Raw genomic sequence first — 14,265 nt, forward strand, 5'->3', positions numbered from 1 at the left:
CACATTAGAACTGCGCTTAGTTTTCTAAAGTCTAGACAAATACGAATACAAATACAAATTGAATAAATATGTACGCGCTACATTCGCTAATTAGCATTAGTTGCAGTTGCAGTTCCTGTTCCTGTTCTGATTCCGGCTCCGGCTCCGGCTCCAGTTCCGGTTGCAGTTCCAGCTTAGACATGCGTGGCCAGCGGACCCTTTTGTGTAACGCCCTTGCCATTTGTGGGCAATATAAACTGCCCGGAGGGACTTTGTGCACTCTGCTGCGCTCCGGCCACGCCCACGCCCACCACGCCGCCCAACGGACCGCACAGCGCGGGCTGTGTGAGAGGCGTGGCCGCTAGCGTATTGCTGCTAGCGGTTAAATTGGAGCTGCTGCCACTAACGCTTCCGGGTCCGCTGACACCGCTGATACCGCTGACACTGCTCGCTGCTCCTGCTCCTGCTCCTGCCACACTGATGCTGCCACTTGCCCCACCCACATAGCCACCGGCACCGAAATGCTTCAGGCCGCCATTGCTGTTGGCATGGTGCCGGGTGGCATGGTAGGGCGGTGGGGCGGGCGTGGCCGCTGGATTGGCGGTACTCGGTGGCGGAAGCGGTGGCAAAATGGATGAACTTGTGCGTAGATAGGGATTGCCATAGATGGCGCTAAATCGACTGTCGATCCCGTTCTGCAGCAGCGGTTGACCTACAAAAGGCAAGAGAGAGATTTATAGAGATTAAAAAAAGATGAGTAAAATGATTAACTAATAAGTTAGACATTCGATAGGGACGCGAATTTAAATCTAGTTTCGATTCCATTTAAAAAAAACTTAAGATTTATAAAATTTCGGAGCGAAATTAAAAGGAACACCTAAATCTAGATGTCAATAATTAAATAAGAGCTCGCTTAGAGACAACTTAAAAATAATAAAAATAAAATTGTCACTTTTTATTATTTAAGTACATTTTGTTATATAAATTCTTATAAATAATAATAAAAAAAAAAAAGAAAGAAAGATTTTAATTCTAGACGTCAAGATTTTTTTGTACTTAAAATAGTATTTTTCAAGATTGAAAGAAAGATTAACTAATAAGTTAGACCTTCGATAGGGACGCGAATTTATAACAAGTTTCGATTCCAGTTAAAAAAAACTAAAGATTTTTAAAATTACGAAGCGATGTTTCTATCGCAACCTACATAAGTTAAATATTCTTAAATATAGTTAATATTAATTATACAATTCTTAAAAGAAACAATAATTTAATGAGAGCTCGCTTAGAGACAACTTGAAAATAAAAAAATAAAATTGTCACTTTTTATTATTTAAGTAAATTTTGTTATATATATTCTTCTAAATAATAATAAAAAAAGAAACAAAAAAAGGAAGATTTTAATTCTAGACGTCAAGACTTTTTTGTACTTAAAATAGTTTTTTTTTCAAGATTGAAAGAAAGTTAAAAATAAGATAGTTTCGTACTAAAAACAAGTACGTTTTGGGATATTTCTTTTTCATTGTCGCACCTTAGAATTCTCAACTGGTTCTAGCTAAGCAAATATGACGTTAAGGTTGGATCGCTGGTAAAATCAGCAACTATTTCGAAAGGTCGCTTACCAAGAAAATACAGCATTATAAAATGGTATTTAAATTTGGTATTTTTCCTTATTTTAGTACACATACTAGTGAGTATTTTAATAAAAGTATATAAGATAAAAGTTAATTAATTATGACAATGTTTTGTACTAAAAACAAGTACATTTTTGTGTACTTAAAGTAGTATGTTTTCAATTTTTTCAGACTTGAATTAAACCCAAAGCGTACTTAAAGTATCTCCGAAAAATCTCATTGGAAGATTTCCGTACTTGCGAAAACCCAACTTGAAATAAGATTTTTGTTCTCAACTTTAGAAATTCCGAGCTTGGACAGCTTTTGAGATCGCTTGTACTTGAAAATAGCCTGTTTAAGTACGGAAAACTTGATTTTTTTTCTGAGTGTATTACTTTCGATTCGCTGATGAACTTACCCAGAAATCCGTTAGCCTGGGACGTTTGTGGCTGTTGTTGATGCAGCTCATGGCGCTGATTGCGCGGCAAACTTGCCCCACTGCCAAGTGGCACGCCACCTGACGAGGTGGCAGCAACTCCAGCAGCAGCAGCGGCAGCAGCAGCATTTGCCGCATAGTGTGGCAAGGTGGCCGAGTTGATGCCACCAGTGTTGGCATTGACATTGGCATTGACATTGGCATTGACCTTCGGCTTGCCACTGTCGGCGGGCGGACTGTAGTCGAGGGCGTATTCAAAGTAGGGGGCGTAACCGTTGCTCGTGCTCTCCTTGTAAGCCAGCTCCGGTTGATTCTTGAGATTCTTGATGTGGCACTGACGATTGTAACGATCACCATAATCGCCCGAGAAGCGCTCATCGAACTTAACGGGCCCGGCAAGCGGTACGCCCAACGTAGCGCCCTTCATCTGCACATCCGGCATGGGAGTCTGTGTGAGATTGATGGCCAGACCATCGTTGCCCGCCTCCGAGTATTCCACATCGTAGGCCTTGGAGCGCAGTTCGCTCTTCAGCTCGTTGAGTTTGTCGCCGCCACGTGATGCCTCCGGTATGACGTCCGCCGGCATTGGCTTCTTGCGACTGCGACGTCGCCTGTACACATAGACGATCATCACGATCATTAGGACAATGGCCACCGTCGACATGGAGCCCATGACGACCAGGAGTACGGGTATGCTGCCCGGTTCCGGCACTAGCGTAATCACCAGCGAATCTCCGCCATATGAATTGATCACCGTACAGTTGTATTTGCCATAATGTGTGGATCGACTCTCCTTGATGATCAACGCAGCACGCACTCCCTCGGGCAAGTGATGCTCCTCGAATATGTAAATGTCCGGATCGGCGCTGCTCATATTGATCAGTTTACCCTCAAAGGACCAAAGAATATGCTCCGCCTTCGGTATACTAAATGCCAGACAATCGATCTTGGCCCTGCTGCCAACGGCGCCAAATTGCACCTTGTGCGATGTGATGATCGGAGCACGTTTCACATAAACTGTCGCCTCGGCTCCGATCTCCGGAAACCCATTGACCACCGCCTTGCAGAAATACCTTCCTGCCGTCTCGCTGCTCACCTTTAGCTTCAGCTCCGGTGTCCGCCCTACGATCTATCAAAGTGAAGAAGGGAGGGTCATATTGGAACTCTAATAATATTCCTGAAAAGTGGGTAACTCACCTGATCCGAGTTCTCGTTGATCCACTCGATTTCCGGTGTCGGATTGCCGGCTACTTCGCAGCGCATGGTGACTGTGGCGCCCAGATCCGCCTCCTTGCTGACAGGACGTTGTCGGAAAACGGGTCCAACTGCATATAAAAATGGGAAAATGTTAAAACACAGTGCGATCAATTCTGTATATCATACTTAAGATCTTCTAGTCTTCAATAGCATTAACAATAACAAAATTACTCAACTCGACCAATTCAATTTTATTCCAAGTAAAGAATTTAATAAAATTTAAAAGCAGAATAAATTGAAATGCCAAATAATTATTAAAATGACATTCCGCTTGAAAATCGGTTCAGTTTTGATCAAGTTATGACAGTTTGAAGTTGGTCAGACTGCGGATTTAACCACTTTACAAGTCCAAATTTTTGTACAATTTCACACGATTTTTTACAAAAAAATGAAAGGTCTCCGAATCAAGTTTAAAGTGTTGTTTTATACTAATTACGATATAAGGAGTTGATTAAAAGTAAAAACTTGAGATTTAAAATTTTGAATTTTCGAAATATCAAAGGGGGGACCCTTAGCATCGAAATCAATATCTAGTAGAATCTAGAGGAAAATATTATTTTTTAAGAATTTAAAAAAATTTAAATGCAGATTGAATTAAAATGCCAAATCATGATCAAAATGACATTCCGCTTGAAAATCGGTTCAGTTTTGATCAAGTTATGACAGTTTGAAGTCGGTCAGACTGCGGAACTAGTCACTTTACAAGTCCAAATTTTTGTACAATTTCACACGATTTTTTACAAAAAAATGAAAGGTCTCAGAATCAAGTTTAAAGTGTTGTTTTATACTAAATACGATATAAGGAGTCGATTAAAAGTGTAAACTTGAGATTTAAAATTTTGAATTTCCGAAATTTCAAAGGGGGGACCCTTAGCATCGAAATCGAATCTTAGTCGAAAATAATACAATTTTTTAACTGAACAAAATTTGAGTGCAGAATGAATTTAGAGGCCAAATCATGACCAAAATGACATTCCGTTTGAAAATCTATTCAGTTTTGATGAAGTTATGACAGTTGGAAGTTGGACAACTCTTTGACTTATCAACTTTACCACAACCGAACCGGTACAAACGTTTCGGTATTCGGTTCTTGACAGATAATTTTCATTTGGTTATTCCCTGATATTTTTATATCACTAGTTGTGACTGATCCGTAGGTACTTACAGCTGATGTCGAGGGTTTCACTCTCCTCACTTTTGCCAACGGCATTGACGACCTCGCACTTGACAATCGCATCGTGATACTGACGGGTTACATTATGAATGATCTGGAGATGGGCAAGTACATAATAGGTTATTTTTAAGGATCTTTAATTTGTTGTTTAGCAAGATCTAAACTTGGAACTTACCATTTTGGTCGTAAAGTCTCCCGTCATAAGCTCATCGTTGATGAACCAGCGATAGGTGACCTCATGTGGATTCGCGTCCGCGTGACAGCTGAGTATGACCTCAGATCCCTCAGGAATGCGTCCTCCGGCAAGGGCGCCACCCACCACTGAAACGGATACCTTGGGCGCATACTTGACCTCAAGTAGAACCTTGGCTGATCGATATGTGCGATCGGCGGTGTTTTGAGCCTGACACGTGATTGTCGTGTTGTGATATTTCTTTTTGGGTGCCAACTTCAGGACGGATTTGGTGGTGACGCGTCGGGAATCTGCCAAAGGTTCGAAGAAGCTTTCGGCGGTTAGCACATTACCAAGGCCATCGATCCAGGTGATTTCGGCCGCGGGTTTGCCGCCCACCGAAACGCATTCGAGTTCAATTTCGCGATCCTCGGTGGTGACCAGATAGTCGCCTTGTAGAATCTTTGGCGCCTCCGGTGGCACGAGTACCGTTAAGTTGGCAAACCTTGACCTGATGCCCTGTTCCCCTTGGGGTCCTGGCCCAACTTGGCATTGATATTTGGCATCATCGTCCAGCATCAGCGGATAAATGTCCAGGGAGAAGTCACCCTCCTCATCACTGCCGACCATCGAATAGCGTTCGAAACCGCTCAGATTACGGTGTTGGCCAAGTCCAAAGTCATCCTTGGTCCATTGCAAGGCGCCAATCTTTTGCATGACACGACAGGGTAAAGTCACTCGAGATCCAACCACTGCGGTCTGATCCTGTGGCTCCATGGCAAAGTGCTGCCCACCATCTCCATGACTCTTGATCTTGTTCTCCTCGTTGCTGCCACCTCCGTTGCTGTTGCCACTCAGCGCGCTGCCACCTGAGTCACTATAATGTGAATTCTGATTCGATTTATTCTTCTTCGATTTGGCCAATGTCCCGCTGGGTAAAAGGAGCAGTTGACTCAACATCAGAGCTATTGCCAGTGGCAGCAAGTGCTGACGACACGGCAACATCTTCACTTAGCTCGTTGCAAGTCGCCTTTAGTCGTGCTGCAAGTATAGAGAAAAAACCATAAATGTTGCATCACTATTTAATTTTCAAGAATTGTAATTAAAATGTTTGTTTGGTGTTTAAATAATTTGTGCAAATTTAAATTTAAAATTAAGCGTTGACAAAGCCTGAGAAATGCAGAATTATTAAATTATGTTCAGGCACCGTAAATATTGATTATTTTTTTTTTTAATAAAAAAACACCAACTTATAATTGTCCTAGAAAATAATGATTTACACCAAAATCTTTATAATTTTACAATCTCTGCATTTCCGCCTTGACTTTAAAATTTCTGATTTTTTGCATTTTTTTTCAATGATAATCATTAGTTTTGAGTAATTTAATAAAACTTACACCATAACCATTATTTTTATTAAATTATCATTATTATTAAAAAGAAAAAGAAATCAAAAATAATCATTAATTTTGATAAAAAAAAATTTAAATCAAAAATAATCATTATTTTTGATAAAAATAAATAAAAATCAAAAAAATTCATTATTATTGATCAAAAAACATAAAAAAAAATAAATTAAATTAACATGATTAAATGATCAAAAACGATTTTTATTTTTTTCGCTCAAAAAAAGAGCTCAACAGTAATTTACGGATTCTGTGTTCGACTTTTCACCAATATTATTGCATATCCTTATAAAAGACTCACAAAGCTAACCGCCACTACTATTTCTGAGTTTTATTTTGAGCGAATAAAATAAAAACAGTTATTGATCATAATTTTTTATTTTTATTTTTTTTGATTAATAATAATGATTAGTTTTTATTTTTATTTATTTTGATCAAAAATTTTGATTATTTTTAATTCATATTTTTTTTTATCACAAATAATGATTATGGTGTAAGTTTTATTAAATAACTCAAAGCTAATGATTATTCTTGATAAAAAACATAAAAAAATTTAAATATAATCATTACCAAGTAATTTTTATAATATAACTTATTACGATTACGGTCCCTGATTATGTTCATTTAAATAATAATAGTTCCAAAAATTTGTCTAGATTCAAATTTAATATTTAACCGTCGCTAAAGACTTAGCAATACCTGAGAAAAGCTGAAATATTTATGTAGTTGAAGTAAGAAAAATTAATTTTATTTCAATCTTAATTTTAAATATGTAGCCATTTGTTGAAAATCCAAAATTTAAACTCAACAATAATGCTTAGTTGAGACAACAACCCTAAGCAAGTAGTGCACTGCTGTCAAGAAGTGTACTGCATGCTTTAATACTGTTATACTCAGCGGCAAGCAGTTCTTGTACACTAATGTGCAAGTAGAATTTCACTGCTTTGTGCAAGCAGTGCCACACAGATCGTTGCATTTGATTTAAACAGCTCTTGCTCTCTTTTTCTCTCGCTCTCTATCTCTCTTTTATTTTTCTCACTCTCTACTGTCTCCTTGTTAATCAAATTTCTTGCCTCACATTCATATGCAATTGCAAGTATGCAGTTTAAGTTCTATCAACAAAAAAATGTGGCACGTAAAATTCAACAGCAGCTGCCACAGTTCGTTGCATATTTTTGGGTAAATTGCAGGCACGCGTCATGTTTTGTGGGTCAAGTTTAAGCAAATGAAAGAGAAAAAAACCGCGTGAAAATTGTGAAAAGCAGCGTCAATCGCAATCACAAACACAAACACAAACACAAGCAACGCCAACGACAACAAATAAAAGCTAAAAATCACTGCACAAGGCTTAGCTGTCTATGTGTGTGTGTGTAAGTGTGTGTGTGTGTGTGCGTGTGTGTCAGTCAAGCAATCAACTGCAGGCAAGCCACAAAATGTAACTGCAACTGTAACTGTAAATGGTGGCACAGTTGCTTTTGCTGCAGCTGTGAAATTGAAACATATTCGCGTCGCCAGCGCTTGTTGCTGTTTGCCCCACACACACACACACACACACACACAGACTGTGGCACACTCTTGTCCGATTCATCAGCTCAACTGCCACACATGCCACATGGGCGTTGCAGCACCCACTTAAAACCCATGCCTCCCTGTGGTTTGGCCTTGGCATTTGTGGCTTTTGCCACAACGTATTCCTAGCATTTTCTTGTTGCTTCTTTGAAATACTTTTAATGTCAATTAAAACAAAAGACTTTAAATGCACACACACACACACACACATACACACACACCCACAAAGGTTTTTATGCATGTTGCATAAATGCATTTTATTTTATTTTACTTTATTTATTTAATATCAACTTAGAGCAGTTGACCTAAAGTAAATTGAAATTAAAAACAAAAACTAACTCAAATGGCTTTAAATTAAAAATAAAATGATGAAAATCTAAAATTAGAGCTAAACAGATTAAAACAAACACAAATTTAATATTGACAAGTACAAAGTTTTACGAAATATAATAAATTAACTTTTATTTGCTTTTATTTTGCATAAATAAGCACATATACTTGGTTGCTTGTGGTTTTTAGAAATGTTAGAAAAAAATTAAGTAATGAAATATTTCGGATTAATAAAAATACTAATATGTAAATTTTATATGTTGTTAAGACAATTATTTGACAAGCTGTTTGTATAAGTTTTTAGTTAAATTGCATTTCTGGAAAGTTGAAAATATTCAAGTGTGCAAGCAGTTTTTTATTTTTATTATGCGCAAGCCGTACATTGTGAATAAAGCAGTGTTCCCAGCTAAATAATCAGAGCATACTTTAAGGCTGTTCTAGGAAATAAATGAAAAAACAATTGGACAATTGAAATTGAGGCGAAAATAATCTGGTGTGTTTCAGATTTCAGAAACCAACCAAAACCAACCAAAAATGAAGTACATTTCTGAAACAACTCTGATTAATGTCGAGCTACACTCAAGCAGTGCTCTTTAAATATAACAGTTTTGTTTAATTTAGAAGCATAGCATACTTTAAAATTGAAAAGTATTCGGGCGTCTTCCAGAAATGTAAACCAAGCGAAAACCAACCTAAAATTAATGGGTTTTGCTTGGTTTTCGATTGGTTTGTATTTCTCCAAGACTCGGATTGTTGCCCTGACTTTAAGTTTTTGGCCGAAATATGAAAGCTTTAATGTTCTTGAAGTTCCACATTTTTCGAAGAAATATTCTTGCATATAATAATCAAAATAAGAAATTGTAGGTATCAGCTTTTTCTCAATGCCTTGTTCCGTAATGAGTTGTGCCTGCTTATTCGTGAATGATCTATGAACTTACTTTTCCATTACACTCGTACAGTTTTAAAATTGCTTACCCACCAAAAAAAAATAAAAAAACAAAAAAACACGGGCAAGGTGCTGCTCGAGGACTCTGAAAGTGATTAAGAGTTGTTTCCACTACCACTTTGCCGAGTGTGTAAAAACTTGTTACATTTCAGTATCATTTTTCATAGCTTGATTTGGTTAGTTGCCCCACCTTTCTCTCTCTCTCTCACACACACATAAACGCACCCACACATATGTGTATATATATAAAGCATATGTTGCACTGTTGCTGTTGCAGTGGCGTTAACGTGGCACGTCTAACGGTAATGCTAACGATTTCATCAAGTTATCGCCGAGTCGCGGCAGAAACGCGTTGAAGGACACTGCTTGTGCACCAGCTGACCTGAGCGCACTGTCTCATTTTCCCCTGCCCCTGCCCCTGCCCCTTGCCCCTTGCCCCATCCCTTCCCCTACTACCCTTGCCTTCATTTCATTTCATTTCATTCATTTTCGTTGCTCGTTTTTGCTTTTGCCTCTGTTTTGTGTTGCCTTTTCTGCTCCTTTTTTCCACCCTGTGCAGAAAAGTTCAAAGGGTCATTCAGTTTGTGAAAAGTGCTGTGCAAAATTGTGTCTGGCATAACTTTCGAGTGCTCTCATCGATCGTATTGAAATATCCAGTACATAGTACATATCTTATCTGTCAATTAACAAAGCTCTAGTTTTTTCTTCATTCGATTTACTGGGTCGGAATAGTTTTGAATTTGCTTTGAATATTGAGAAAACTACAAATCATATCCATTACGAAACTAATTTTTCGAATTAGCATTTGAAAAATCAATGATTCGATGAATCGGTACAATTTGCGATAAATCGATTATTCAATTATTGGAATAACGATTTTTACGATTCGATTTTGGAATTGTAAACAGTTCACACCACACATTTAAGTCGAAAATTTAAAAATCGAATTATAATTACTTTATAAGAGCAATATTAAAACTAGAGGCTTGACTTTTGATAAATATGTTATACAGGTGTGTTCCAGAAATCTCTAAGGGTTTTGCTTTTGAAAATGAGCGTTCGAATTGTCGATGTTCGTTAAATGTCAGAAAATAATTTTCAACTTAAAATAAATCAATTGCCACAAACTTATTTCTAGTCTAAACAAAATGTTTAATTTTAGTTATATTTTATATATACGCAATTAACAAATTAAATCACAATTTATTATGCCTTCGTTTTTATTGAAAAAAAATAATTTCATTTCTAAACAAAATGCTTAAATTAAGTTTTATTTTATATACACTTAATTAACAAATTCAATCACAATTTATTAAGCCTTCGTTTTTATTAAAAAAAAAAAATATTATTATTTAATTCATTAATAAAAATTGAGTTTTTACCAAAATTTAGCATTTACACAATAAGTGCAGGGTCTGCAGCAGTCGATCTCGCTCGACGTTTCTTTGCTTTCATACTAGTTTTCTTTTTGCAGTTTGTTTACCTGCGCCATGATTTACGGCATTTGCACTTTCGCATGTATGAGTGAGTGTTGCGATGTGTGTGTGTGTGTGTGTGTGTGTGTGAGTGTGTGTGTGTGCGTGCCGGCCATGAGTCCGACTATGAACCACAGTCCGGATATACCTCGCTCGCGCGCGTTTGCTACCATGTGATAGTTTGGCCAGTGGCATTTGGCCCTCCACTTGCCACAGACACCCCTCTTGCACCTTCCCCTTGCACCATGCCCCTTCAACCGACTCCCTTCGCCTCGCATCCATTGCCACTGCTGGCAATATGCTCGTCTAAATTATTAAAAATTATAATAAAATTTTTATGACCATTAAAGGCAATGCCTAGAGAACTTGTCTGACTCGGGCTTATGCTATTTTAATATATATACTTAACTATACACGTATATCTGTATATATATATATATATTTTTCCTTCTCTATTTTTCTTTCTTTATTCTGCTGCGTTTTTTGTTGGTTTTGACTGCTTTTAGTGGCTCTCAGCTTTTGGTCCTGTGTGTGTGTGTGTGTGTGGCTAAAAGTTGTACAGGAAATGACTCGACATGATTTTATACACACACATAACTTTTGCTTTTAGCTGTTTTAGGTCTTTTCGCTAGTTAACTGAACCACCACTCTGGCTCAATGGGTTTCCGTTCCCATTCCCAATACGTCACCATTTCACATTTTACATTCTCATTCTCATTCCCACTTTCTGCAGTTGCCCTTGTCTTTCTGTACTTTCCACTGTCTCCTCAATTAAGTAGCTTTTTTGTTTGATTTATGCACAGTTTATAATTTTTTTATATTTCATTTAATAAAAAAAAAGTACATTAAAGTCAAAAGAATCGAAAGGAGAAATAATTCAAGAGTGAATTTATTGCATCATAAAAACTAAAGCAAGTATTCCAAATAACGCCGCTGTAAATTAAAACTTATCTGATGAATTAAGTCAAATAATAAAAATTTGACATGTTTCAAAACTTTCTTAATCGATAAAGAGAAAAGAATTCTTGAAAGGCGAAGAAAAATAGTACTTAAATCGTGTGTTTAACATTTTAGGTTTAATTTTTAGGTAGTTCAATTAATATATATATACAGAGAGTTTGATGGAAATTAATTGCATATGTTGAATGAGTTAAATAATTGTCAATCGTTAGTCTAATAAATTAATATCGAAAGAATTCCATACAAAATAAATGCAATCTAACCTTAAATAAAGCAAACATAACCTCAATGAAAGACACTTAGTATCTCTTAAAGAAACTAATGTCGTTCACATGTTTTTTCCACAGATTCTCTGGATCGATTTGACGTTTTGCAGGCGATATTGAAGTTGGGAACTCATATAAAAACTTATATGTACATATTTTGTTTTCTTCTTAAATTTGTCCACTTGCAGCTAAGCACTGACAGCTCAGTGCCACTAAATAATTGAGTTAAAGCTGCACGTTTTGTGGCATATGCAATTCGAGTTGCGAGTTGCGAGTTGAAGCGAATTGAATTGCATTGAATCAAGTTGAATCGAGTTGAATTGAGTTGCGAATAATTATATTAACATTTGGCATGTCGGGACACACTTCAGTGCCAGGACCTTGTGCGTGTGCACACATACAAAGACAGCACACACACAGCACACCACACAACACAAATACATATATATGCGCATACATTAAGTCTAGAGAACCTTTGGTTAGTTGATCCTTTTCGCTGGGATTTTGTTATTAATATTCAATTAAAGAGCCAAGTGGATGCTGCCAGGTGGCAGATGGGGGCGTGGCAACGCCTCAAATATTAAGCCAGTCAACAAAAAAGAGTTGGTCGCTTTTGTTAATTTCACAACAGACGATGAAAATGCTTGATGAATTTATTGGATGACGCCCAAACCCTCAACGAGTGTGTTCCCCACCGCCTACGTCCACGCCCCTTCTCGCCCAACATCTTGGCGCTTCTAATTTATGGCACACACGACAACAACAACGACAACACTAACAACAACAACAACAACAACAACAAAATCTTGGTAAATTTGATTAGAATTTCGTGGGATTGCTTTTTTGGAAAAGTGTGGAAAAACATTTAATGGACCGTTTATGCGATTTTCTAATTGTTTATTCAATGCAACAACTCTATGTTTATGTACATGTTTGTACACTGAAAAAAAAAGACCAACTGCTAAAATCAAGAACATTCATTTTTAATATTTTGTTCTAAAAATAAGATTATTTTAAGAGCAAATTACTAAAAGTAAGATTATTAATCTAAAAAATCTTAAAATCTTAATATAAGAATAAAAATCTTAAATTGTTAGGAAAGTATAAATTGGTACTATTTCGTATAAAATAAATGTTAGAGAGGCTGCTTCAGTTGTAAAACAGTAGGCGGCGGTTCGAATCCCACTCGTAAAAAATTAAGTAACATTTATAAAATTACTAAAACTTAATACAATGTAACTGAATCAAAATTAAAAATGATTATAAATATAAAAAATTATTTTTATATTTTTAATTATTTTTTAATTTTAATTTTAAGAGCATTTATTCTTAAAATAAGAACTTGGTCTTATTTAAAATGTTCTTTAAATCAAGATTTGTTCTCTTAATTTAAGAATTTGATGTACTCGACTTAGTCTTATTTCTGAGACCAAAATCTTGATTTTAGAACATATTTTTTATCAGTGTAAATATACACAAGTGTAGATTGTAGGTAGGCGTTTTAGTGGGCGTGTCAGCATCTTTTGTCGCTCAACGTGCTGCGGTTTTGCCTTCAACTTGGTTGTAAACTTCCGCTGCCAAAGGATAATAAACACATGACAAGCAGCAAGCCCCCCAGCAGAGACTGAGAGCACACACACACACACAAACACACACATGTGTGTGTGTGTTGTTTGTGTTTGTGTGTCATTAGCGTTTTCGTGCCATGTGTTTCAGTTTTTCCGTTGCCGCATTTGCCTTTTGTGGCGGCATTTTGCGCACGTGCGTTGCCACTACAACAACAACAACAACAACTACAACTACAACAACAACAGCAACAGCAACAGCAACAACAACAACAATGTTGACAATGTCTGCAATTACAATAAACAAAACAAAACGCAGCAAATGCTAACGGCTCTTCCGTTTGCCTCACAATATTCTTGAAAGGGGTTTTCAGGGGTGTCAAAAGTGGCAATGCAAATGGAATTCCAGGAATTGAAGGAAAAGAGCGCAAAGGAAGCTGCTGTCGGAGCACTCAACGGCAAACATTGCCCACTTGCAAACAGACTAAAGAAATGCTACTAATTACATTCAATTATCAATTCAAACAATATCAAATAGGTAGGGTATTTAATAGTCACGCTTCGCCTTTATCTATTACGGCTGCAAAGTAAATAAATTAACAAATTTCACTAATTGCATGTAAATAAAAGTGCAAATATTGCCAAAATTAGCATATAAACACGTTAAACAGGCCATTCTAAAGTGGCTTAAATAGTTTTTGGCATACCAGAAGTCATTTTACAATATATGTATTTGTATGTTTACGTTTATAAATAAACAAATCGAAATATAGACCAAGTTCTTTAAATTTTGCTTAAATACAGAGCATCAATAATTCCATAAAAAAATCACAATTTTTATTGAATCTTATGCTGAAAATCTATAGAGTCTTTGCTATTAGTTCATTTAGTGCCAAGCTTGTTTTTAAAGCAATTGTATAATTATATTTTTTAGGGACTCGAAACTGATATTTTGGTAAAATGCTCTATTTCAGTTTTTCTCCTTTCGGTACCGGTATCACTACCTGTTTCAACAAATCAATTTTTAAAGTGTTGGTTTACTATAAACTAACTTTGATTGGGAAATAACATTTTTTTTTTCGACCCCTAGCGTTGAAAAATAATTTTTGAAACAAATTAA

The 14,265-nt window shown here is 36.6% G+C and overlaps 1 protein-coding gene across 1 annotated transcript in view; it reads right to left on the reverse strand.

Moving 5' to 3' along the window:
* LOC117793635 (irregular chiasm C-roughest protein) overlaps positions 1-14,265 on the reverse strand; it is a 54,971-nt gene continuing 40,706 nt past the window's right edge. The window contains exons 2-6 of the mRNA XM_034634002.1: positions 4,632-5,669; positions 4,448-4,550; positions 3,223-3,350; positions 2,008-3,154; positions 1-691 (exon numbers count right to left, since the gene is read on the reverse strand). Of these exons, the coding sequence (XP_034489893.1) occupies positions 174-691; positions 2,008-3,154; positions 3,223-3,350; positions 4,448-4,550; positions 4,632-5,633 (2,898 nt within the window). The 5' untranslated portion in view covers positions 5,634-5,669 and the 3' untranslated portion in view covers positions 1-173. The remainder of the gene's footprint in view (positions 692-2,007; positions 3,155-3,222; positions 3,351-4,447; positions 4,551-4,631; positions 5,670-14,265) is intronic.

This window comes from Drosophila innubila, chromosome X (genome assembly GCF_004354385.1).
Source record: "Drosophila innubila isolate TH190305 chromosome X, UK_Dinn_1.0, whole genome shotgun sequence".
Lineage (NCBI taxonomy): Eukaryota > Metazoa > Arthropoda > Insecta > Diptera > Drosophilidae > Drosophila > Drosophila innubila.